At 43.0% G+C, this 27,397-nt stretch overlaps 1 protein-coding gene across 2 annotated transcripts in view; it reads left to right on the top strand.

Annotated features, from left to right (window-relative positions):
* The first annotated feature begins 3,275 nt into the window (after nt 1-3,275).
* Nucleotides 3,276-27,397, top strand: part of LOC110503167 (stromal interaction molecule 1) — a 56,643-nt gene continuing 32,521 nt past the window's right edge. Inside the window, exons 1-6 of one of the 2 annotated variants that reach the window (XM_021581519.2) lie at nt 3,276-3,947; nt 4,484-4,607; nt 18,181-18,311; nt 22,614-22,728; nt 23,857-23,965; nt 24,078-24,193. In XM_021581519.2, the coding sequence (XP_021437194.2) occupies nt 4,496-4,607; nt 18,181-18,311; nt 22,614-22,728; nt 23,857-23,965; nt 24,078-24,193 (583 nt within the window). In that variant the 5' untranslated portion in view covers nt 3,276-3,947; nt 4,484-4,495. The remainder of the gene's footprint in view (nt 3,948-4,483; nt 4,608-18,180; nt 18,312-22,613; nt 22,729-23,856; nt 23,966-24,077; nt 24,194-27,397) is intronic. The other variant, XM_021581520.2, reaches the window with a different exon arrangement.

Genomic DNA, 27,397 nt, shown 5'->3' with positions numbered 1-27,397 from the left:
CTGGTCTCAGATGATCCCACAGTTTCATCAGTTGTCCAGGTGGCTGGTCTCAGATGATCCCACAGTTTCATCAGTTGTCCAGGTGGCTGGTCTCAGACGATCCCACAGTTTCATCAGTTGTCCAGGTGGCTGGTCTCAGATGATCCCACAGGTGAAGAAGCCGGATGTAAAGGTCCAGAGCTGGCGTGGTTACACGTGGTCTGCGGTTGTGAGGCCAGTTGAACATACTGCCAAATTCTCTAAAACAACGTTAGAGGTGGCTTATGGTAGTGAAATTAACATTTAATTCTCTGGCAACAACTCTGGTGAACATTCCTGCAGTCAGCATGCCAATTGCACGCTCCCTCAAAACTTGAGACATCTGTGGCATTGTGTTGTGTGAAAAAACTGCACATTTTAGAGAGGCCTTTTATTGTCCCCCAGCACAAGGTGCACCAGTGTAATGATCATGCTTTTTAATCCGCTTCTTAATGTGCCACACCTGTCAGGTGGAAGGATTATCTTGTTAAAGGAAAAATGCCCACGAACAGGGGTGTAAATACATTCCTGCACAAAATGATTTTTTTCTTTGTATAGAACATTTCTGGGATCTTTTATTTCAGCTCATGAAACATGGGACCAACACTACATTTTGAGCTTATATTTGTGTTCTTTGTACTTGTATGAGTTGGCAAACAAATTGAATGAGTGCACACTGCCACCTAGAGTGTGTTGTTTGAATTACTGCCGCAGTTATGGAATGTTTCCTTACAGGTATTATTCATTGGCTGATCCTTCCTGGTGACCTGGATGGAATTATGTGATCATTCCTTAACCCATACGAAGTCCCACCCAGTCGACTACTTCAAAATGGTGAAAATCCTCAATGGCTCTGCCTGTGCTAAAATGTCATTTGGGCGCTAGAGTTCTCTATCTATCTCTATGTCTCAAAAATCTCAACGAATTTACTTTTGTGTGAAGCCAGCTAGCAACAATAAGGCTGTGACCTACAGTAGGAGATTTCCATAAAAACATGTCCTGCGTTGATATTGCTACAAACGTAGCATACAAATGTATCGGGGACTCGATCAAGCAACCTTTCAGTTACTGGCCCAATGCTCCAACCACTAGGCTATCTAGGTGTGGCATATAGCCAATAAACACTGCTCAAAAAAATAAAGGGAACACTTAAACAACACAATGTAACTCCAAGTCAATCACACTTCTGTGAAATCAAACTGTCCACTTAGGAAGCAACACTGATTGACAATACATTTCACATGCTGTTGTGCAAATGGAATAGTCAACAGGTGGCAATTATAGGCAATTAGTAAGACACCCCCAATAAAGGAGTGGTTCTGCAGGTGGTGACCACAGACCACTTCTCAGTTTCTATGCTTCCTGGCTGATGTTTTGGTCACTTTTGAATGCTGGCGGTGCTTTCACTCTAGTTGTAGCATGAGACAGAGTCTACAACCCACACAAGTGGCTCAGGTAGTGCAGCTCATCCAGGATGACACATCAATGCGAGCTGTGGCAAGAAGGTTTGCTGTGTCTGTCAGCATAGTGTCCAGAGCATGGAGACGCTACCAGGAGACAGGCCAGTACATCAGGAGACGTGGAGGAGGCCGTAGGAGGGCAACAACCCAGCAGCAGGACCGCTACCTCCGCCTTTGTGCAAGGAGGAGCAGGAGGAGCACTGCCAGAGCCCTGCAAAATGACCTCCAGCAGGCCACAAATGTGCATGTGTCGGCTCAAACGGTCAGAAACAGACTCTATGAGGGTGGTATGAGGGCCCGACGTCCACAGGTGGGGGTTGTGCTTACAGCCCAACACCGTGCAGGACGTTTGGCGTTTGCCAGAGAACACCAAGATTGGCAAATTCGCCACTGGCGCCCTGTGCTCTTCACAGATGAAAGCAGGTTCACACTGAGCACGCGTGACAGACGTGGCAGAGTCTGGAGACGCCGTGGAGAACGTTCTGCTGCCTGCAACATCCTCCAGCATGACCGGTTTGGCGGTGGGTCAGTCCTGGTAGCGTCTCCATGCTCTGGACACTATGCTGACAGACACAGCAAACCTTCTTGCCACAGCTCGCATTGATGTGTCATCCAGGCCGCACAGCCCTCCATGTGCTCGCCAGAGGTAGCCTGACTGCCATTAGGTACCGAGATGAGATCCTCAGACCCCTTGTGAGACCATATGCTGGTGCGGTTGGCCCTGGGTTCCTCCTAATGCAAGACAATGCTAGACCTCATGTGGCTGGAGTGTGTCAGCAGTTCCTGCAAGAGGAAGGTATTGATGCTATGGACTGGCCCGCCCGTTCCCCAGACCTGAATTCAATTGAGCACATCTGGGACATCATGTCTCTCTCCATCCACCAACGCCACGTTGCACCACAGACTGTCCAGGAGTTGGCGGATGCTTTAGTCCAGGTCTGGGAGGAGATCCCTCAGGAGAACATCCGCCACCTCATCAGGATCATGCCCAGGCGTTGTAGGGAGGTCATACAGGCACGTGGAGGCCACACACACTACTGAGCCTCATTTTGACTTGTTTTAAGGACATTACATCAAAGTTGAATCAGCCTGTAGTATGGTTTTCCACTTTAATTTTGAGTGTAACTCCAAATCCAGACATCCATGCATTGATAAATTTGATTTCCATTGATAATTTTTGTGTGATTTTGTTGTCAGCACATTCAACTATGTAAAGAAAAAAAGTATTTAATAAGAATATTTCATTCATTCAGTTCTAGGATGTGTTATTTTAGTGTTCCCTTTATTTTTTTGAGCAGTGTACAGAGGCTAAGGGCTGTTGTTATTACCTACGACGCAGCGTGTAGTGCCTGGATACAACCCTTAGCGGTGGTACACTGGCCATATATCACAAACCCCCGAGGTGACTTATTGATTTAATAAACTGGTTACTAACGTAATTAGAGCAGTACAAATACATGTTTGTCATACCCTGAATACTGATTGGCTGACAGCCGTGGTATTTCAGACCATATACTACGGGTATGACAAATCATGTATTTTTACTGCAAAAATTACGTTGGTACCCAGTTTATAATACAAATTAGGCACCTCGGGGGTTTGTGATATCTGGCCAATATACTTCGGCTTAGGGCTGTTCTTACGAACGACGGGCCTTATTGCTTAAATATATAATAACATAATTAGACATAATTAGATATCCGGATATATTTTTTATTCAATAATTCATTTACACCGTTTACAGGGCTAAAAAAATATTTTGAAGGATGATAAAAAAAAAACTGAACAGGAAGTGATTCGTTAATATTTCTGGATTCACATGGGTGAAGCAACCCAGTCTGAAGAAATTTTTTTTGTGTGTGGGGGAAACCGGCTGTAGCGGACATGTAGCTAGTGCATTACGACCGCTCTGTGTTTGAATCAATCATAAATACTTTTTTTCTTACTTGAGTGTATTTTATCCAGTAAATTGACGTAAAAGGACGGGGTTGCTAAGTTGCTCGCGTTCTATCACTGTAGCTAGTTCGTGTGCGATGATTTATCGGTTTAGCCATCTTCCTAGCTGCTGACAGTGGTCTGAAGGCTGCTGTTCTTGTTGCGGTGGTGAGCTACCCGAAGAAGCGGCCCTGACCATAACGTTAGCTAGCTGGCTTTATCCAAGTGTCTGTTTGTCGACCTCCAAGTATCTTTTAGTCGACCACCTCGGCCGTTGCATTGGATTGTCTGCGCATTGCTGGCTGGCTAGCTAGCTACCTAAGGTCAGCTGGCTAAACAGAGCGGAAAGTCATCTGTCATATGCAGATATGACAGCCAACTAGCTAGTTAGCCAGCTAACTTCTCTCTTTATCCATGGAATACAAATGGGTTTCTTTTTGGAGTATGGACCTACGATTGATGGCGTGCCTTTGAGTCTACGGTAACCCACAATAGTTGTAATAAGAAAAGCATCCAATGCAAAAGTATTGAAAGGTAACTAACTAGTTACTATACATTTAATGGCTACCTAGAAAATCATGGAACGACTTACTTGATTATGATAGCTATTCAGGCCGGGCTGTCAAGCTCCCAGCTGTCACTTTTTTGTTTTTATAACGTTGGTTAGCCAGACATGTATTTAGCTACTGACGGGTAACGTTAGCTATGATTGCTTGTTATCCATGTGCAGCTAATATAGGCGTGTAATGTAATATAATTATTTTATTGAAGGTGAAATTGTTTGCTATTAGTGTTATGGATTAGCATTAGCCAACCACTGATTTTTGTGAGAGCCTGTGTTATCTGACTTAGCCCTATGTGACTTCTATACTATGTCTGATGATATTTGGCTTGTAAAGCTCTGATATGATCTCATTTGATGCTTAAGTCCTTTTAGATTGTAATAATCATGCAGTGTCATTGTTTGAAATCTGAAGTTTGCATAGTAAAATCACTAGGCTAGTAGCTAACATTTGTAGGTATTAATGCGTGATGTCTCTCTTAACGTTTCCTCTCCATCCTCTTCCTAGCAAACCTCCATTATGGATTTCAGCAAATCGTTGACCTTGTGGATTGCATGCTTATGCCTCCTGAGGGAAAGCTGGAGGGTACAAGCCAGCTCAGACCACCATCATATTGATAATGGTGTGTCAGGTATGTAAATATAATTCAGAAAGTTCTGAACGTTATGACACAGATTTCATCATTCAGCCCATATACCAACCAGCATGTGTATTTTCATACAATACTCCATACACAATGTGATCAAAATTGGACACATTGTAGACATTTGTTGCGTTATCAGTGTTCTAGAACCTCCTCTACCATTCCTGTATTTAGGAATGGTGCTGGCTCTAAATGTAGCCATGCTGAGAATAGTTAGGGTATGCAATCTCCATTAAGCTCTGTCCTCGGGTGGTCACGGTACACTTGCAAGTCAGGGAGTCGTGCATCTTCGTAGTGAGTTTGTTTTGTTACCTATTGACAAGTCAGTCAAAACATTTTTCACTCATCTTCACTAGTTTTGCCACAGCATTCAGTGTCAGAACAAAACGGAATATGTGAAAGGATTGTCATAGATTTTGTTTAAACTAAACTACATGGCACTGAGCATTTTTGGGACTTTGCAAAAATATAAGGAACATCATATAGGTGCCTAAGCCTCATGTCAGCTACAATAGCAGACTAGACCTAGCCTATTCATTGTTCGTTTTTGACAGGATGAGACCCTAGATTTATGGAAATGTTAGCTGTGTTGATTGCGAATTGACTGATTGGGAATGTCCTAACGAGTCTCTTCTGGCGTTCCCTTTTTGGTGGGTATGGATCACGCATTGTCATGTCATATTTATACAGCTGACGGCTACTTATGTGCCTGCCCATCATTTTATCATCACTGTTTATACACTTGAACAGTGTTGATGTTGAACTTGTGGAATTCATAATTTATCATGTAGTGCCATGCTTCCTGTCTAAGGGGCCCTTAACTAATGTAGGCCTATTCCTGAAACAATTGAGATGTTTAGAAATGAATAACAATATCTTTGAAGACCACTCTCGGCCTGACTTCTGTAAGTAAGTCTATTCTATACCACTTACAGTAATTGTGCCTCTACTTGAAAAGTCTTTGATTTGACATCATGCATTGAGGCCAGACTGGGTAAAGGCTTGGACAGGGGCCCAGTCATGCAGTGATACAACATGTTTGGCTATCACAGTGACCCATCTCCAAAAGAGATTGTATTTGGGGTAAAACATTATACGGTTTAGTGTTTTTTCTGGACCTGTTGGTGGTGAGACATTCATTGAATGTGGCCTAGCTAGCCACATGCATAATGTATAGGTTAGTGTCTGTGCTCAGCAACAGTTTAACTAGCTCGTGGCGTTTGTGTGATGAAGAGGCTCGGTGCCTGGAGAGGGTTGACCACTACAGACTACTACAGACTACTGCCTACTACAGTAAGCCTGGTTGGGCATCCTGGAGTCAGGATGGGAAACAGTAATTACACACTGGCAGTGAAGTGGAATGTTCCAGAGGGCAAGTGCGTGTTCAATCTTCTACAGGCACACGTACAGAGAGAGTGTTACATAACTTAAAGCTTTTGAAAAGGTAGTCTAGTATGTAAATACCTGATCTCCAGACCCAGAACGTTTGCAAACCAAATGAAAAAGAGGGTGTGAGTGAGAATAACAGGTGATAAACATCGTCATTGTTTTCATAATGGCAGTGTTTTCTGAAGAAGCACTGGGCTGGAGTTCTGGAATGTAGACCCACTAGTATTTTCAAATACCCAAAACAACGGCCTAAAAGTAACATTTTAACCACCACCATCACACACTTGGGTTGTAGACTTAACCCTTATCTAGTAGGCTAGCAGTGTTCAGCACACTAACTTGGGCTGTAGACTTAACCCTTATCTAGTAGGCTAGCAGTGTTCAGCACACTGACTTGGGTTGTAGACTTAACCTTTATCTAGTAGGCTAGCAGTGTTCAGCACACTGACTTGGGTTGTAGACTTAACCTTTATCTAGTAGGCTAGCAGTGTTCAGCACACTGACTTGGGTTGTAGACTTAACCTTTATCTAGTAGGCTAGCAGTGTTCAGCACACTGACTTGGGTTGTAGACTTAACTAGTATCTACTAGGCTAGCAGTGTTCAGCACACTGACTTGCGTGGGTTGATTTGGAGCCCCCAGCGAGATTTATGCTTTTAGGTTGCTGACTTTAAATAACAGTTTGACCTGGAATGGATTTGTTAGTCAGTTATCTGGAGCCATATTAGCCAGGAGGCTTTCATTTTGAGCTGTATTGTTATTGTCAAACTGCCACTGTAGATGGGGTTTGAGATTTGGTGCCTTCTATTGCAGCTGTACAGCCTAGTTAAGGCAGAGGAAATACTGTTTTTGATCAGAAATGCTCCACCCCACTTTCTGCTGCAGTGCAGTGGCACATTTTTGTGGCACATGCTACTGCCTGTATGCTTGTGCTGAAGAGAAGGCTTTACAATCATCGAATGTTAGCATGTCTTAACAAGCAGCTCCAGAAAACCTGACAGGAAGTCAGTTGATGGATTAGCAGCTTGTTGTAGCCTACTTACACTGTAAAAAATATATATTTTTATTCTTGTTAGAGTTCCCGAATAGAGTGGGGGGGGGGGTTTGACAAAGATGTATGTTTCCTTGTGCACATAAAGGCTTCTTGAAGTCAGGAACAGTTTTACTCAAATAGAGAATTTATTTGAATAAATGGATAAATACAACAGTTAAAATCAGGATATAAGTTCAAAAAGGTAAGATTTATGCTCTCCTCTGTCCTTGTTTTCAGCAACTCACACTGCCTCTCTCCCACAAACACATAAACCCTTCTGCTCAACCAACTCAGTTTGGTTGGAGGGGCAACATTCCTGACTCAACACACATTCCTCACATATATACTTACACACTTAACTGTAGCAGACTAAATGTTTGACTGGAAGGACATGAAAAATGACTGAAAAACAGGGTCCTTTAACAAATTAACATTCACACACAATGGGGAATGTATGAGTCTTTAGGTGAGGAAGTGCCATCATCCTCACAGGGTGTCAGCTGTGATGGTGGTGGTTGTTGATATGCCTGGATATGATAGAATTGATTCCACATTGGCCACCTGTCACAGCTTGGGCTGGGCAATGTGGCCAAAATGTTCAATCACGGTATTTAAAAAATAAAATGGACAGTATTTGACTGTATTTTTAGTTTTGAATAATAAAAGTTGTACATTTGCTTAATGAGTGATCCTAGTGCTTAATGAGTAGTGAGTGATCCTAGTTCTTTGAGTAGTGAGTGATCCTAGTGCTTTGAGTAGTGAGTGATCCTAGTGCTTAATGAGTAGTGAGTGATCCTAGTGCTTTGAGTAGTGAGTGATCCTAGTGCTTTGAGTAGTGAGTGATCCTAGTGCTTAATGAGTAGTGAGTGATCCTAGTGCTTAATTAGTAGTGAGTGATCCTAGTGCTTAATGAGTAGTGAGTGATCCTAGTGCTTTGAGTAGTGAGTGATCCTAGTGCTTTGAGTAGTGAGTGATCCTAGTGCTTTGAGTAGTGAGTGATCCTAGTGCTTAATGAGTAGTGAGTGATCCTAGTGCTTAATGAGTAGTGAGTGATCCTAGTGCTTAATGAGTAGTGAGTGATCCTAGTGCTTAATGAGTAGTGAGTGATCCTAGTGCTTAATGAGTAGTGAGTGATCCTAGTGCTTAATGAGTAGTGAGTGATCCTAGTGCTTAATGAGTAGTGAGTGATCCTAGTGCTTAATGAGTAGTGAGTGATCCTAGTGCTTTGAGTAGTGAGTGATCCTAGTGCTTTGAGTAGTGAGTGATCCTAGTGCTTTGAGTAGTGAGTGATCCTAGTGCTTTGAGTAGTGAGTGATCCTAGTGCTTTGAGTAGTGAGTGATCCTAGTGCTTTATGTGTAGTAGTGAGTGATCCTAGTGCTTTATGTGTAGTGAGTGATCCTAGTTTTTTGAGTAGTGAGTGATCCTAGTGCTTTGAGTAGTGAGTGATCCTAGTGCTTTGAGTAGTGAGTGATCCTAGTGCTTTATGTGTAGTGAGTGATACTAGTGCTTTGAGTAGTGAGTGATACTAGTGCTTTGAGTAGTGAGTGATCCTAGTGCTTTGAGTAGTGAGTGATCCTAGTGCTTTGAGTAGTGAGTGATCCTAGTGCTTTGAGTAGTGAGTGATCCTAGTGCTTTGAGTAGTGAGTGATCCTAGTGATTTGAGTAGTGAGTGATCCTAGTGCTTTGAGTAGTGAGTGATCCTAGTGCTTTGAGTAGTGAGTGATCCTAGTGCTTTATGTGTAGTGAGTGATCCTAGTGCTTTATGTGTAGTGAGTGATCCTAGTGCTTTGTGTAGTGAGTGATCCTAGTGCTTTGAGTAGTGAGTGATCCTAGTGCTTTGAGTAGTGAGTGATCCTAGTGCTTTGAGTAGTGAGTGATCCTAGTGCTTTGAGTAGTGAGTGATCCTAGTGCTTTGAGTAGTGAGTGATCCTAGTGCTTTGAGTAGTGAGTGATCCTAGTGCTTTGAGTAGTGAGTGATCCTAGTGCTTTGAGTAGTGAGTGATCCTAGTGCTTTATGTGTAGTGAGTGATCCTAGTGCTTTGAGTAGTGAGTGATACTAGTGCTTTGAGTAGTGAGTGATACTAGTGCTTTATGTGTAGTGAGTGATACTAGTGCTTTATGTGTAGTGAGTGATACTAGTGCTTTATGTGTAGTGAGTGATCCTAGTGCTTTGAGTAGTGAGTGATCCTAGTGCTTTGAGTAGTGAGTGATCCTAGTGCTTTTAGTGAGTGATCCTAGTGCTTTGAGTAGTGAGTGATCCTAGTGCTTTATGTGTAGTGAGTGATACTAGTGCTTTGAGTAGTGAGTGATACTAGTGCTTTGAGTAGTGAGTGATACTAGTGCTTTATGTGTAGTGAGTGATACTAGTGCTTTATGTGTAGTGAGTGATACTAGTGCTTTATGTGTAGTGAGTGATACTAGTGCTTTATGTGTAGTGAGTGATACTAGTGCTTTATGTGTAGTGAGTGATACTAGTGCTTTATGTGTAGTGAGTGATACTAGTGCTTTATGTGTAGTGAGTGATACTAGTGCTTTGAGTAGTGAGTGATACTAGTGCTTTATGTGTAGTGAGTGATACTAGTGCTTTGAGTAGTGAGTGATACTAGTGCTTTATGTGTAGTGAGTGATACTAGTGCTTTGAGTAGTGAGTGATACTAGTGCTTTATGTGTAGTGAGTGATACTAGTGCTTTATGTGTAGTGAGTGATACTAGTGCTTTGAGTAGTGAGTGATACTAGGGTGGCAACACAGACTCAATGACATTTCAGCACTTTTTTTTTATCATTTCTACATTTCCTGCACTCAATTGCAATGGTGGAAAAAGTATCCAATTGTCATACTTGAGTAAAAGTAAAGATATAGATAGATAGAACAGAATAGATAGAATAGAACATTACTCAAGTGAAAGTCACCTAGTAAAGTACTACTTGAGTAAATAAGTATCAAATGTTTAAGTATTAAAAGTATAAATAATTTCAAATTCCTTATATTAAGCAAAGCAGATGGCACCATTTTCTTGTTATTTTTCAATTTACGGATAGCCAGGGGCACGATCCAACACTCAGACATCATTTACAAACAAAGCATTTGTGTTTAGTGAGTCCTCCAGATCAGAGGCAGTAGATGACCAGGGATGTTATCTTGACAAGTGCGTGAATTGGACTATTTTCCTGTCCAGCTAAGCATTCATGTAACGAGTACTTTTAGGTGTCAGGGAAAATGTATGGAGTTAAAAAGTACAGTATTTTCTTTAGGAATATATAGTGAAGTAAAAGTTGTCAAAAATAGTAAAGTACAGATACCAAAAAATTACTTAAGTAGTACTTGAAAGGATTTTTACTTAAGTACTTTACACCACTGCTCAATTGAGATAATTTCCGCACTGCCACGTAGGGCTGCACAATATGGGCAGTTAATCTAGGACTTATTTTTAACCAAATGTTGCAATTGCGAATTAGAGCAAAACTGTTGGAATCATGGAAATAGAATGACTATTCTAATTCTATAATTAGAATATAATAGTGGGCACTTTGAATACAGTATTGTTTAAAATGCCAGGGAGGAGTTATTGTGACAGGGTAGGAACTAAAGTGTTGGTAAGTGTTTCCTAGGGGACCCTATAAGCTTTGGCTACATTGCATGTTTTCTCTTAGCTACTTCATGTAGCTAACATATTCTTGCTTTGCATATTCCTCTGATTTAGAAGATACTGTTGCAAAAACAACATGCTGATTTAGACCATCACTGGTATCAGGCTGTATTAGCTAGTTATGTTTGATCTTACTCAGTGCATTTAGTAGCTAGCTAACAATTAGCGTCTCACAAGATTTAGGGCAACTTGATAAGAATAGACAAAGTAGCTGTTTGCTGATGTAAAAAACACAAACTAATAGTGTCATCATAGAACTCTAGTGGATTTATATTAAGACACAAAGTGAAAACAGCGTTGTTGTCATCAACATTGTTGCATGTGCTGCATTGACCATGCAGACTGAACGCAAGTGTTTCCTGGTCGAGGAACATCAAATGCGCTCCTCGAGTGACGGGCCATGGCTAGGACTGTGTGGAAAGCGGCACGGAGAGAAAGAGCGGAGAGAGATGACTCAAGTAGCGAAGTAAACTATAAAAATTGACATTACACATGGTGTATCACATTTAACAAACCAACATTCAAATGCCGTTCTAGAAGGTAAAGTAAAAACCTGAACCGGTCCCTGCATCAATACCGGTAAATCATAAAATATGGTATACCGTCCAGCCCTAGCCACAGCCTCTGTGGCTAGCTTGCTCTAGCTCTTGACAGGTCAGGGTATGGTGACTTTTGTGGCTCCAAAGAAGTTGAATCATTTGTCCCTATGCTGTTGCCTACAGCTAGACTGCTTGATATAATGCAATTCCCTATCTTCACTTTTCTGGCCTCATTGCCATTTTCTGTGCAGTACTTGCTACCTTAATTTGCCTATTTCTTTGAAGTCTTTGTCATAAATAAAGCTGCAGTAGGATTCCATGCCAGAGAAGCTCCTGCCTGCCCTGTGCTGTGCTGTGCTATAAGTTGCACTCTGCATGGGCCAAGTGTTGTAATACTACGAGCTACATTGTGCAGCAAATGGGAGAGCAAGCAGGAGGTAAACACACATGGACACTTGCTGTTGCGTGCTACCTCATGATAGATATCATCACACAGGAAGATGCCTGATATCACATTTCTTAGTGTGAAATATGACGACATCGCACTAATGTAGGCATTGCCCTATTTACATTATTTTTAATTACAATGATGGCCTGGCAAATAGCCTCCTGTGGGGACGGGGACTGAGATAAAAAATATAGGACAAAACACATATCACGACGAGACACCACAACACTACATAAAGATAGTCCTAAGACGACAACACAGCATGGTAGCAACACCACATGACAACAACATGGCAGCAGCACAATATGGTAGCTGCACAATATTGTAGCTGCACAAAACATGGTACAAACATTATTGTGCACAGACAAACCACAAAGACAAGAAGGTAGAGACAACAATACATTGCGTGAAGCAGCCACAACTGTCAGTAAGAGTGTCCATGATTTGAGTCTTTCATTTGTGTTTTGGTCAGGTTTCTGGGCAGGATAAGCCACACAGTCGTACTAGCAAAAATATTTTGCACAGACTCTTTGCTTTGATCCATCTGGTCAGCTCTTTCCCTTTTAGGGACTGTTGGCTATGACTTCTTTCAGCCATTTTGCCTGTATTTTTACCCTGCTGTTTCATTATGAAGACTCCATTCTTTTGACCTGAGATTGTATACTTAACTTTGAACATTGAAGCTTTCTGAAATGACACTTGGCTACACTGCAGATATCTGTGGCTTAGAGGCAGCCTTGGTTACCCTCCTGCACACAGCCCAGAATGTCTGCAGACTGCAGCTCAGACCAAACTATGTTTTCCTCTGAGTTGACGCGAGGCCTTGTCTGTGATCTGCTGCTGCAGAGGGTTTCGAATCCCCCAGGAGAGAGGGGAAGACTGCAGGCCAGGCAGACACACAACATAATATACAGCCAGGCCAGATGGTTTCCTGACCATGACTACAGCCAGAGGTACTCCCGGCATGTGACACCATTCATACAACTATTTTTTTTCAAACAACTGAATTGGAATGGCTGCATAGCAGGAATTCTTGAGGTGAAAGTAAGAAGTGTGTTCACTAAGTATAGACCTCTATGTACGTGCTATTATGCTGTCGTGTAATAATGTATGCTAAGATAGGCGGGTCGTTCCACGAATAGAGTACATTTTGGGTAGCGTAACTTGGTAAAATAAAAATATATAACGGTCTGTCATTAAGAGCACACTTCATAAAGATGTTTTATAGAGGTCGACCGATTAATCGGAACGGCCGATTTCAAGTTTTCATAACAATCGGTAATCTGCATTTTTGGACACCGATCGTGGCCGACCGACTACCTGTTATGCGAGCGCAGCAAGGAGCCAAGGTAAAGTGCTAGCTAGCATTAAACGTATCTTATAAAAAACAATCTTTCTTAACATAATCACTAGTTAACTACATATGGTTGATGATATTACTAGTTTATCTAGCTTGTCCTGCGTTGCATATAATCGATGCGGTGCCTGTTAATTTATCATTGAATCACAGCCTACTTCACCAAACGGGTGATTTAACAAGCGCATTCATGAAAAAAGCAGTCTGTGTACCTAACCATAAACATCAACGCCTTTCTTAAAGTCAATACACAAGTATATATTTTTAAACCTCATATTTAGTTAATATGGCCTGCTAACATGAATTTCTTTTAACTAGGGAAATTGTCACTTCTCTGGGCCGCCTGGCTCGTTGCAAACTAATTTGCCAGAATTTTACGTAATTATGACATAACATTGAAGGTTGTGCAATGTAACAGGAATATTTAGATTTATGGATGCCACCCGTTAGATAAAATATGGAACGGTTCCATATTTCACTGAAAGAATAATTTAAACAAAAAAAAAATGTTTAATGATAGTTTCTGGATTCGACCATATTAATGACCTGTGGCTCATATTTCTGTGTGTTATTATGTTATAATTAAGTCTGATTTGATATTTTATAGAGCAGTCTAACTGAGCGGTGGTAGGCAGCAGCAGGCTCGTAAGCAATATTTCAAACAGCACTTTCGTGTGTTTGACAGCAGCTCTTAGCTGTGCTTCAAGCATTGAACTGTTTATGACTTCAAGCCTATCAACTTCTGAGATCAGGCTGGTGTAACCGATGTGAAATGGCTAGCTAGTTAGCAGGGTGCGCACTTATAGCATTTCAATCGGTGACATCACTCACTCTGAGACCTTGAAGTAGTTGTTCCCCTTGTTCCCCGGCAAGGGCCATGGCTTTTGTGGAGCGATGGGTAACAATGCTTCGAGGGTGACTGTTGTCGATGTGTTCCTGGTTCGAGCACAGGTAGGGGCGAGGAGAGGGACGGGAGCTATACTGTTACACTGGTAATGCTAAAGTGCCTATAAGAACATCCAATAGTCAAAGGTTAATGAAATACAAATGGTATAGAGAGAAATAGTCCTATAATTCCTATAATAACTACAACCTAAAACTTCTTACCTGGGAATATTGAAGACTCATGTTAAAAGGAACCACCAGCTTTCATATGTTCTCATGTTCTGAGCAAGGAACTTAAACTAGCTTTTTCTTCTCCAACACTGTTTTTGCATTATTTAAACCAAATTGAACATGTTTCATTATTTGAGGCTACATTTATTTTATTTGTGTATTAAGTTAAAATAAAAGTGTTCATTCAGTATTGTTGTAATTGTCATTATTACAAATAAATAAATAAATAAAAAATTGGCCGATTTTTAATCGGTATTGGCTTTTTTTGTCCTCCAATAATCGGTATCGAAAAATCGTAATCGGTCGACCTCTAATCTTTTATCATCTCAAGGGGGTAACAACAAGTCTATAGTACATGCCAATAACGTGCCATTAAAGTAACGGTTGACTGTAACAGGGTTGAAGTTTCCATCTTAATTAGCCATTAATTAGCCCTTGTGATATGGAGAAGGGAAGCTTTGTGCAACAGGGAAGGGCAATTCAATGCAAGCTTCACATTTTTTTTACATTAAAACATTTCTAGCTCATCTATTAGTAACAGGGTGTTATGCTTAGTTTTCCATCACTAAACAACCAGAAAAGAAGAATAAATACTATAATTTGACTATTATATTTCAATGTTTCTTAAAAAATTTTTTTAAATAAAGGAATATAGTTTTACTATATTAAATAAAATGAGAGTTCAGTTGACGTAACAGGGTTGACCTTAAGAATGATAAACACGATTAAATGAATCACTAATTATATTAAATAAATAATCATCTTCAGAAAGGACAATCAAAGCAACAACATAACTAGGGCTTTACAATGATGGTGAAAACTTGAAGAAGTGTTGTGGTTAGATCTTCCCAGGAAAGTTGCAAAAATATGACGAGGGACATGTCAAAATGCAGATAATTTTTTTTATTCATATAAAAAACTTTATTTATAGAAATCTCCATGTGGTATATATTAAAAGGCACTTCGTTAAATGTACTACTAGTAGTAGGCTTTATTCCATACTAAGTAAAGGAAAATAACATTAGGCTAGTAAGGATTTTGATGTTTTGAACCCGTAGTTCCCTCTGGTCTTTGACTTCTCCCTTACCACAACTCTACTTCCCTACACACGTGTTGCACTGGGATTGATGACATAACATCAGCACCCTTGTCATTCTGAGTGTTGACAACAATGTGTTGACAACACTCAGGTTACACTGTTGAAAAGAAAGCAGCTACCCCCCCCCCCCACAACACAGCCTGGTTATAAATAGCCTCTTGCTAGGTTTAGTTAATGTTCTGCTACATTTAACAACCCTGTGGTTTTCTGCGGTGAGCAGCAAAGTTCCTAGGCCACAATGTGCATTTGAACAAATGGCTTGCTTTGGTTTCAAGGTGGACATCATTTTGGCTGTTGTTAGCCTACCCATAAGCTGAAGTGTGTTACAAGCTGATTGTCACTAGACTAGGGCTGACCCCATTTAGTTGACTGGTCGATTGTTTGTTTGGTCAATAGGCTGTTGGTTCACCAAGATTTTTGGGTGGGAGCAGTGGCAAATATACAAAAATGATTTATGGCACACGAGACACCTGTCTGATTCATACCTGTCTGATTCATACCTGTCTGAGTGGACTAATCCATTGTGGAGGCCTGTCTGAGTGGACTAATCCATTGTGGAGGCCTGTCTGAGTGGACTAATCCATTGTGGAGGCCTGTCTGAGTGGACTAATCCATTGTGGAGGCCTGTCTGAGTGGACTAATCCATTGCGGAGGCCTGTCTGAGTGGACTAATCCATTGCGGAGGCCTGTCTGAGTGGACTAACCCATTGCAGAGGCCTGTCTGAGTGGACTAATCCATTGTGGAGGCCTGTCTGAGTGGACTAATCCATTGCGGAGGCCTGTCTGAGTGGACTAATCCATTGCGGAGGCCTGTCTGAGTGGACTAACCCATTGCGGAGGCCTGTCTGAGTGGACTAAACCATTGCGGAGGCCTGTTTGAGTGGACTAAACCATTGCGGAGGCCTGTTTGAGTGGACTAACCCATTGCGGAGGCCTGTTTGAGTGGACTAACCCATTGCGGAGGCCTGTCTGAGGGGACTAATCCATTGCGGAGGCCTGTTTGAGTGGACTAACCCATTGCGGAGGCCTGTCTGAGGGGACTAATCCATTGCGGAGGCTGCGGGGATGGCACACCAGTATCACCAGTAGTACAATTACTGCTAATTCCCATTTGTTTAGTTATAGTAATTTCTGTTAATTTATTTGATTTATTATTATTATAGTCTTACTGTTGTCATTGTAGGAGTGGACACGTTGTTTGCAGAGAGCACAACTTAGGCTACACTTGTTAGAAAAAGGTTGGTTTATTTCATTCCATTTACGAGTTGTCAAATTATTCGTTGTCTTTTGTTTTGCAGCTCTCTTGTCAATATTGAGTAAGGACATGCACCTGATTATGCATAGAAGTAGGCCTAGGCTACCTGGCCTACCTGCAAATATAGGCCTATAAATGTGCCCATTTCATACTATTTCTGATTGTCTTAACCATCACAAAGGAGCTTTTCAAATAACATTTATTCCCATAAAAAAGCAAGCAAGTAAATAAAGCGTGTTTTTACATCCATAGAGAATGACAGTAGTTCCTCAATGTAGCCTACTTTATACATTTTTTTTGCGTCTCTCTATCGATTACCACTCCGCATGAAAGGAGGAAAAAATGTCATGCTCTGATCTGATGTAAAAGTCCTAAAATAGGCCTACCTAATTACTTCTTATCCCTTGCGCAAATAGTCTACAACTGTGTCTGTGGCAGGGGAAACTGAGCACACAGAATATTTTATGCAATGTTGCAAGTTTGCTAGCACTAGCTTTGGGACATACCAAGTTAATAGTTGATACAGTGTTTCAAGTTTCTTGCAGACAATGTTCCCTATAGCCAATGTGATTAATAGGATATTTATTTTTATCAGGATATTCTCTACCTGCAGGCTGCAATGTTTTTATTTGTTGGCTTTAAGTAGGCTATTTTTACGTAGATGGCAATAAAAGTTACTTTTATATTTGTATCATTATCATTTAGATAGAATTTAGATGAACCACAACATTGATTTTGAGATATGAAGACTTTATTATACATGAAATGAAACTGTTCCACAGAAATGTACATATAAAACTGGCACATAGATTAGTAGAAATCATACGAAAGCTTGGCACTCCACATGGAAAAGGTTGCCGACTGCTGTTGTGGCCTTCAGCAGCCTAATGGCAGAATCTGGGTAGGAGGAGAACATATACATTTTTTTGTTTTATTCTGGGTAGGCTATATTCATCTGTCTCCCTCTTTAGTCATTTATGTGTCTTCATTTTGAATCGCAGTGCATCAGACAAGCTCAGTAGCCTACATATAGTTGATTTTATTCAAACATAGACATGTGTCTATATTTGGGAAAATACAAGTTTAAAAATGTAGACCAATTGATTGGTCGAAAGAACAGACGGCTCTTGGTCAACCAAGTTTTTTGTTGTTGTGGACAACCCTACACTAGACCTACTGTGTTGTATCCAGATACCTTCAAAACGTTCCTGTACCATACCGGGGTATACGGTATTACTGGCAGTGCACACAAAGAGCGCTATTTCTTTCCAAACAAAAAAATGAAATATACATTATTCTTTTGACACACAAAACAAATTCTGGCAGCAGGGATCTTGATCCAGTAGGAGATTGTATCTTCTCTAAGAAGCTTGATCTTGCAAGCTAGCTGCTAAGCTAGCCACTTAGCCAGCCGCTTAGCCAGCCGCTTAGCCAGCCACTTAGCCAGTGCGTTAGCAAACCAAATGCATAGGTGGAGCCCTGAGTTGGAAATCATTTATTTGGCACATCTTTGATAGTGTAACTTGTAGCTTTAGGGCACCCCAAACTGTTGGAAATTTCTACCAGTATACAATATATATGACTTACCGCCCAAGTTCAGGTATTGTTGGGAGCCCTGTACAATTGCTGGCCCTGTACAACTGTTGTCTCAAGTTGAACTTGTCTTTTCTCTCTCAGAACTCTGTCGCATCGATGAGCCTCGGTGCCACGATGAAAATACCATCCTCAGCTTCGAGGCCATCCGCAGTATCCACAAGCAGATGGATGACGATGCTAATGGCAATGTGGATGTGTCAGAGACGGACGGGGTGAGTAGTACCACCAGGTTCCCTACACAATGTGGGCATGTCAGAGACGGACGGGGTGAGTAGTACCACCAGGTTCCCTACACAATGTGGGCATGTCAGAGAAGGACTGGGTGAGTAGTACCACCAGGTTCCCTACACAATGTGGGCGTGTCAGAGAAGGACTGTGTGTAGTACCACCAGGTTCCCTACACAATGTGGGCATGTCAGAGACGGACGGGGTGAGTAGTACCACCAAGTTCCCTACACAATGTGGGCATGTCAGAGAAGGACTGTGTGAGTAGTACCACCAGGTTCCCTACATAATGTGGGTGTGTCAGAGAAGGACTGTGTGAGTAGTACCACCAGGTTCCCTACACAATGTGGGCATGTCAGAGAAGGACTGGGTGAGTAGCACCACCAGGTTCCCTACACAATGTGGGCATGTCAGAGAAGGACTGGGTGAGTAGTACCACCAGGTTCCCTACACAATGTGGGCGTGTCAGAGAAGGACTGGGTGAGTAGCACCACCAGGTTCCCTACACAATGTGGGCATGTCAGAGAAGGACTGTGTGTAGTACCACCAGGTTCCCTACACAATGTGGGCATGTCAGAGAAGGACTGGGTGAGTAGCACCACCAGGTTCCCTACACAATGTGGGCATGTCAGAGAAGGACTGGGTGAGTAGCACCACCAGGTTCCCTACACAATGTGGGCATGTCAGAGAAGGACTGGGTGAGTAGTACCACCAGGTTCCCTACACAATGTGGGCATGTCAGAGAAGGACTGGGTGAGTAGCACCACCAGGTTCCCTACACAATGTGGGCATGTCAGAGAAGGACTGGGTGAGTAGCACCACCAGGTTCCCTACACAATGTGGGCATGTCAGAGAAGGACTGGGTGAGTAGCACCACCAGGTTCCCTACACAATGTGGGCATGTCAGAGAAGGACTGGGTGAGTAGCACCACCAGGTTCCCTACACAATGTGGGCATGTCAGAGAAGGACTGGGTGAGTAGCACCACCAGGTTCCCTACACAATGTGGGCATGTCAGAGAAGGACTGGGTGAGTAGCACCACCAGGTTCCCTACTTCAATACATTTCAATAGCATTTGATAGATTACAGGTGTTGTCAGTTTTCACATTGTGATGTGTTGGAGAGGATGTCGCTACTGTCCTGCATGGCACCAGTCAAACCTGTCTATGTGAGTCACAGTGAAGTGGCCAGACGGTATCAGTACTTTAATCCCCTGTCATACACCAGCAGGGATTCCTTCCGGAGATGGCCGCAGATAATGAGATTAGTTAATGGCTGCTCGGTAATGGCTTTTACTTTGCTATTGAAGTAAGTGGTGGATTTGTGCTTCTCATGTTGTAGTGCTGTGCTTGAGTTCACTGAGTAGAAACCCCTGCTGGTTTTTACTATGTCGCTGGAGTAGTTGGCTCTTGTTATACAGGCTCCTTACCAATTGCTATTTTGTGTGTTTTTTGCGTGTTGTTTATAACTTATTTTGTACATAATGTTTCTGCCACAGTCTCTTGTGACAGAAAAGAGCTTCTGGATATCAGAACAGCGATTACTCACCTCAAGCCAGACAGATTTTTTCTTTAATGAGTCAGACGCTAAGGATATACTGCTGATACCTGACCAGGCCCAAATTCCCATAATTCGCATGAAGAAGAGACGCTGATACAGGTCCGGGTGCCTTGTGAGAATTCGTTGGCTAGTGAATAACCCTCCTCTACCATCCGTCCTATTGGCCAACGTGTAATCATTGGAGAATGAACTGGATGAGCTCCGTTCAAGTCTTTCCTACCTGGGGCTAAGCTTTCTGTCATCCAAGGCCCTAAAAATTTCCAAAGACTACAGCCACCCTAGTTATAGGCTGTTCTCTCTGCTAACACACGGCATGCGGTACCTGAGCGCCAAGTCTAGGTCCAAAAGGCTTTTTAACAGTGTCTACCTCCAAGCCATAAGACTGCTGAACAGTAAATCAAATGTCCACCCAGACTATTTGCATTGAACCCCCCCCCTGCTATTCAATGTTTATTTTCTATGCATTGTCACTTTACCCCTGTACCTACATGTACATATTAACTCAATTACCTTGACTAACCTGTACCTCCGCCTATTGACCTGGTACCGGTGGCCCCTGTATATAGCCTTGCTATTGTTATTTTGTTACTCTTTTTTTTTTAACTGCATTGTTAGTTAAGGCCTTGTAAGTAAGCATTTCACAGTAAGGTCTTTACCTGGGAGTGTTGGGATAAGGCCCCTCTCTGCTGTGTAACCGGTGTCCTGGGCCTCATCTTGGACTGGAAGAGCTTAGCAAGGCAGCACAGCATTGCCAGGCCAGTCCAGGCATTCCTTCAGTCAGAGAGAAGTCAGGGCTGCAAAAATGACACCTGTGTGGCCTGACCTCGCCTCCCCTCCCCGTATCAGTCTTCCTTTCACACTACAACCAGTAGTAGAGCAGCCATGACCAGACTGGGAGAGGAGAGGCCTGTAGGGCAGCCACGGCCAGGCTGGGAGAGGAGAGGCCTGTAGGGTAGCCACGGCCAGGCTGGGAGAGGAGAGGCCCACCTCAGGAGGCTCTGGTCTGGGCTAGAGCTGTCTTCCTCTGCAGCGTCTTCTGCAGGGGCTAAGCAGTTTGAGAAGGAGACACTGGCTCTGCAGACATCCCTGAAGCAGCCAGCCTGTGAATTAAGCACATATCTCCAGTGTCAGTTCTGGCTCAGAGCCGGCACTGAGAAAAGCTGAACAAGACATGTAGAGTGCTTGGACCGAAACAGCTCTGATGCCTGGGATCTTCTTAGAGAAACACAAATGTTATGATCATGTTTCATCATTTTTGGGGGTATTTGATTAGGATCTCCATTAGCTGTCGCAAAAGCAGACGCTACTCTTCCTGGAGTCGACACAAAACATGAAACATCATAATACAGAATATTAATAGACAAGAACAGCTCAAGGACAGAACCACATACGTTTAAAGTGGTGCAGCGGTCTAAGGCACTGCATCGCAGTGCTTGAAGCGGCACTGCATCGTAGTGCTTGAAGCGTCACTGCATCGCAGTGCTTGAAGCGTCACTACAGACACCCTGTTTCGATTCCAGGCTGTATCACAACCGGTTTCCCGTAGGGCAGAGCACAATTGGCCTAGCGTCGTCTGGGTTTGGCCGGTGTAGGCCGTCATTGTAGAATTTTTTTTGGGTTCTTAACTGACTTGCCTAGTTAAATAACGGTTAAATAAAAATCTAAAACTAAGATGATTGAAACAGCATGTTGCAGCTAGAAAACACACCGGACCAGGATTTTCTGCTACATTGTCAAAGAAACGGTATGATTTATTGCCTGATTGATTGTGAGTGTCCGCCCTGTAGTGAAAACCACCCACACTATGCTCTGAAGAAGGAAAATCAGCATCATGGCTTGTCCTGCGCCCATGTTCTTTGAGATGTTCTTTGTGTGGGCGTGTGTGTCGTACAGCAGCCAAGCTTCTTCCTCCCAGTGATAACAGCATGGGGGCTGGCTAGCGATGGAGGAAACTGAATGTCATCTAAGCCCTTTTGCTGTGCTTCTATGTTGTTGCTCAAGAGAACTGGAGACACTTAATGTGTCTGATATTACTTAGATTAGGCTCATTAGATTGAAAGATTGGTGAGTGTTTAGAGTAGAGGAGGAACACCTGATTTCCTGTTTGTGTTCCTCATCAAATAATGATCTATTGTCCACTGCTGTTAGAACTGGAGTTATAGGTTTGTACTTTCCATCACAGGATCTCAGGCCAGTAAAGCTTCAGTGTAAAATATTATACATGTACATGGCCAAACGTGTAGATCTTTATTGACATTCACTTCGTAAGACAATGTCTAGGTCTTAATTGTCATTCAGTCGCAAAAGGCCATTTGTTTTCTAGCCCCTTCTCCAACTGTGTGGTGTGAATAAAGCATAATGTTCCTGGCTGTTCCATTAATTCTAGGCTCCTCCCTACTGCACACTGTACTACAGTAACAAGGCTGGGTGCACACAGTGAAGTGAGCCCGGTCTGCAGCAGGCTCAGGGCATGCCTCTGTTGGTTATTCTCTGAGCACGCCATACAGAGATCTTTTTATCCTTCCCTGGTATAGCTGACACTTTGCAGTCTCTTAGGTCTACCTCAGCCTTGATGTAACGGTTTGATTCCATCATCTATAAGTGACAGGCAACAAAATCGTTTTGGCTGATTTGATTGATACATCCCCCCCTGTTCTTTCTTCACTTCTCTCTTACCTGCTCTCTGTCTTCCCTTCTGTTTCCCTCCATGTGACCCTGGCGACCTCCAGTTCCTGAGGGAGGACCTGAACTACCACGATCCCAAAGCCAAGCACAACAGTTTCCACGGAGACGACCAGTTCATCAGTGTGGAAGACTTGTGGAATACCTGGAAGGGTTCTAAAGGTGCTGGAACTACGCTGTAACTAACACTGTGGTGTTACAGGAGCCTCCCGCTCTGTCACTGCTCTCTACAGGCTAGCAGTACAAACCAGTCTCCCCTCCAGGCATGCTGCCCCACTTAGTGCATCCGTGTGCATATAGGAGAGTCTCAGACGATGAATCTCTTTCAGTACACTGTGTTCTGTGTTCTCCTCTGAGAGCGCTGCTCTGTCCGTCCAGCCCTCCTCGTTTGAGGTCTCACTGCTGACTGACACCATGTTAGCTACAGCACCAGACAAAAGTTTAGACATACCTACTCATTTCAGAGTTCTTCTTTTTTATTTTTTATTACTATTTTCAACATTGTAGAATAATAGTTATTTAGTAGGCTGCCCAGACAGAGTTGTCAAATGTATCAGTTGGTATGTCGTCATTGTCAAATGAAGTGCAGACCACTTAGCAGCTCAAGCATCCTGGCAGAGGGTGACCAGTGTACCTGTCATCAGAATGTACACACACAGATAACAACCATCCACACTGACGTACCAGCTACGCCTCCCTCTCCTTGACCTGCTGGCATTCCACTTACTAATCTTTGTCCCTTACCCCTCCTTCCTCCCTCTCTCTTTATCTGTCTCTCTCATTCCACCCTCCCCTCTCCCTACCTCTCTTCTGTCCTCCATCTCTCCAAACCCCCCCCCCACCCCCCCGTTTCCCTCTCTGGTTGTGTCGGAGTCTCTGCATTGCAGCTTCCTGTCAGGGGTTTGCTCAGAGCGGAGGTTTGGAGCCAGGAAACTGCAGAAGCACATTAACCCAGCTAGCTAGTCAGCCTGAGCCCACACCAAACCTCACTGCTGCTGACTCCCTGCCAGTCCCGTCTCCCTTTGGCTTTTATTGAGAGATGGCCAACATGTGTAGCTACATTTAAGTGTGTTATGATAGCGGATACCACTAAGGGTTTTTGGCTACACTCGTCTCACGGCGACACTCATAAATTATAAAGCAGAGTCAAATGTTCTCTCTCTGTGTGAGGATCTGCGTGGCCTCAACGTTGGCATATAACCAGTGATGGAGATCACTGAGGCTGAAACGGTCTTTAGAGAGAGTTGAGAAGCAAGGATAGTGTGGTAATATCATGTTTGTGTATTGCAGTGTACAATTGGACAGTGGACGATGTGGTGTTGTGGCTCACCCACGTGGAGCTGCCGCAGTATGTGGATGCCTTCCGCAAGATGCACTTCAACGGCACTATCATGCCCAGGTAAGTTAACCCACAGGGTCCTTCCTACCAACCCTCCTATTCTCTCTCTCTCTTCTCCAATCTTCCTTTAACTGCACTGTAGAGTCTCAATCTGTCTGTCTGTTTCCTTCAGGCTGGCTGTGAAGAACGCCACTCTGACAGTGTCCATTCTGAAGATGCTGGATCGCAGCCATGTTCAGAAGCTGCAGCTCAAGGCCTTGGACACTGTGCTGTTTGGAGCCCCACTCAGTAAGTGGATTACCTTCTCTCTTTTTTTTTTTTACAATTACAATACATTACCTATTAGTGTTTAGTAGTGTGTTTATCTTTCACCCAGACCGATAAAGGAGGATTTCTGTTGGATACTGAAGCGACTGTTTGTGAATGTAATTCTATGAGGAAGAACAGTGTCTGCTCTGTTTGTCTCTCCAAAGGGAGACAGTTGATTAATGAACACATTTTGGAGTTGTTTTCTTTTGTCTCAAGCAGCAGCTTGGCAGTGCCGGAAAATCTGTTCTTATCAAGTTTTAATGTCACATGCACAAGTTAAATGTCGTTATTGCAAGCTATAAACCCAACAATGCAGTAACCAAGAACAATGTAATACTAAAAATAACATAAGAAAAAAGCCCCTCCCCCTATATGTTTTAGTTCATCAGTTGGACTACCTGCAGTCAGCCTTGTTGCTGCAGCACAGAATACAGTGAATCAGTATGATCCATTTAAATTCTGCTACAATGTCCTCTGATAAATAACATCATTGTATGAGTATCAGCAGGGTTACTCTGAGGCCAGAAACCACCATGCTTTCGCCTAAAGTAAGTGAAGCCCTCCTTAGAATGGCTATTCTGTGGTGCTCTGTGCCATACCAAAAGCTTTTCCAGCCTCAGCAGAGAGAGAGCACTACTATGGAAGAGGAAGTGAGTTGATGCTCAGGCTGAGCTACTCTGTATTCTAGGCACACACCTCTGGCGCACTGAGACAAACACCACCACACCTCTAGGACCCTGTAAAATCACACCTCTAGGACCCTGTAAAATCACACCTCTGGGGCACTGAGACAAACACCACCACACCTCTAGAACCCTGTAAAATCACACCTCTGGGGCACTGAGACAAACACACCGCACCTCTAGGACCCTATAAAACCACACCTCTAGGACCCTATAAATCCACACCTCTAGGACCCTATAAAACCACACCTCTGGGGCACTGAGACAAACACACCACACCTCTAGGACCCTATAAAACCACCTCTAGGACCCTATAAAATCACTGTTGTGGACAGAATCATTGAATCCAGACATTAAAATGGAACTCAATAATAAATGTATTGAACTTATTATAAACACATTTGCCCAAGATAATCATAAGACAAAATGCATCAGTGATTAGATGTATTCCTGTAACTTTTTGAAACGGCACAGGAATTCCCCTGTCTGTGTGTGTCTACTTTGTGTAGCCGTTAGTTATCATTAGCATCATCGCTATCTTCTGGTAGAGATGGAAAGGCTTTCCTATAAACCTTCTCAATTAAATGTTAACTACAAAGTAGCCTACCTGGCAGAATGAGATCAGGATTATTTTCCTCAATCCAGTGGCCATTTGTTTTGCCAACTCTGCAATCACATGAGTGATACCGGAACATTGCTAACCAAACAACAGTCTCTTGCTGGTGCGCACTTTCATTAACGAGGTGCATGTCCTAACCTGGCACTAAGTCCTACCAGTTATGGAGTTAAAAGCACCTGCACTGTGTGAAAGCTGTTAGACAGGACAGGAAACAGAACATGTCCGTTGTAGTTATGTAGTTATGTGGATCATGATTAGTCGTTTCCACAGCAACCCTGGGCCTGGTGAAGCAGGAAACACGCAGCAGTTGGTTCCTGACAGCTATCTCACAGTGACATACTTCATGTTGTAACAGCCTCTAGTCCCCAGAGGCTGCTGCTGTATCAGTGGTTGGACACCAGTTTCCCCCGATTTTGTTTACCTACTGGAAATGTATGGCATTTTGTTGGTCATTCCCTGTCAGACTGGCCTTGGGGCTTTGGAGAACCTGCTGATGTCATGTCACCACCAGACGAGGTGGTTCCTGGGAATCGTACCAGTGGGTTAGCTCAGGGGAGGGAAGGAGAACCTGATGGCTCATATTCTGGGGCTGCAGTGTGTGTGTGCACGTGTGTTTCACTATACTTGTGGGGACCAGATGTCTTCACAAGAATAGTCAACAAACACCAATTTGGGAAAATAAGATGTTGACTGGGACTGAATTGTGCGTCCCCACAAGGTTAGTTATACAAACAGTGTTTTTTGCCTGATTACGTTTTCTCAGTTTTCCCCCAGTTTTTAATTATTATTTTTTATTTTTTCTGTTTTTTCTCTCTCAAAATCATACTTAAAAAAAAAAAATAGAACATCCAATGTTGTTCTTTTTCTAACTCTATACAACAAGGCTTAAAACACATCAGGAGACCACCTTTCAGGTCTGTGAAAAATATAATAAATGTACATTTTTGGATGTAGATCAAGAATCCCTGGTCAGATTATGTAAGGAAACCAGAATATGAATGAGCCTTAGTCCTTCCTCTGGCCTTGAAGTTCTGTCTGCTCTGCTCTCCATAATAGAGAAAGAAGAGGACACTATGCAGAGAGGGGGAAGAAAGAGTCGGGGGGGTGGAGAGGAAGTGGGGGTGTTAGGGGAAAGGGGGAGGGGGAGAATTTGGGTTGTTTTATAGGAAGGTTGCAGCAGGATAAGGGAGAGTTAGGGATCTGTGTCTGGCATGCATCATTGTGCGTGTGTTTAGTGAAGAGTCTCAGCTGGAGGAAGAGAGGAGGTCGTCTGGAGATGACAGCCTGAGCCTAAAGCCACAGGTCCTGCTGATCGTCCCACAGACTGGCTGTGCACAGCAGCAGCACTTCAAGACACCTTTCACAATGGGCCCCATCAAAAATGGACACTTGTCCTTCTCTTAATGGCTGACGCATTTATCAAGGTGGACCCATTCCCCTGCCTTTTTCACAACCTATTAGATGCAACTGGACTGTTCACCTGAAGGACAACCGAGAAAGACCGGTTTGAGCCAAGTCGTTCCCAGTCTAATGGTCAGTTAGACATGTCACTTTGGACTTTCTAGCCAACATTCCTGCTAATCAGCGACGTGTTTTCAGACAAAGAAAAGGCTAATGGATTGTGTTAGCTAGAGGAAAAGACCTACGGGTATCTGCCAAAAATTCCATCATTTGGTGTTTTGTTGGTGGAAAACCGTCTCAGGCGTCACTCCAGAATCTCCCATAAGTGTTCAATTGTGTTGAGATCTGGTGACTGAGACACACACACGCCTTAATGAGACCAGTCTGTCAAAGTCACTGAGATCTCTTCTATCCATAGTTGCCAAAATAATGGGAACTGGGCATTTATATACATGTAGATCATAATGTAATGTAATGTTA

This window comes from Oncorhynchus mykiss, chromosome 24, assembly GCF_013265735.2.
Source record: "Oncorhynchus mykiss isolate Arlee chromosome 24, USDA_OmykA_1.1, whole genome shotgun sequence".
Lineage (NCBI taxonomy): Eukaryota > Metazoa > Chordata > Actinopteri > Salmoniformes > Salmonidae > Oncorhynchus > Oncorhynchus mykiss.
This window is presented reverse-complemented; position numbering and strand designations above follow the sequence as displayed.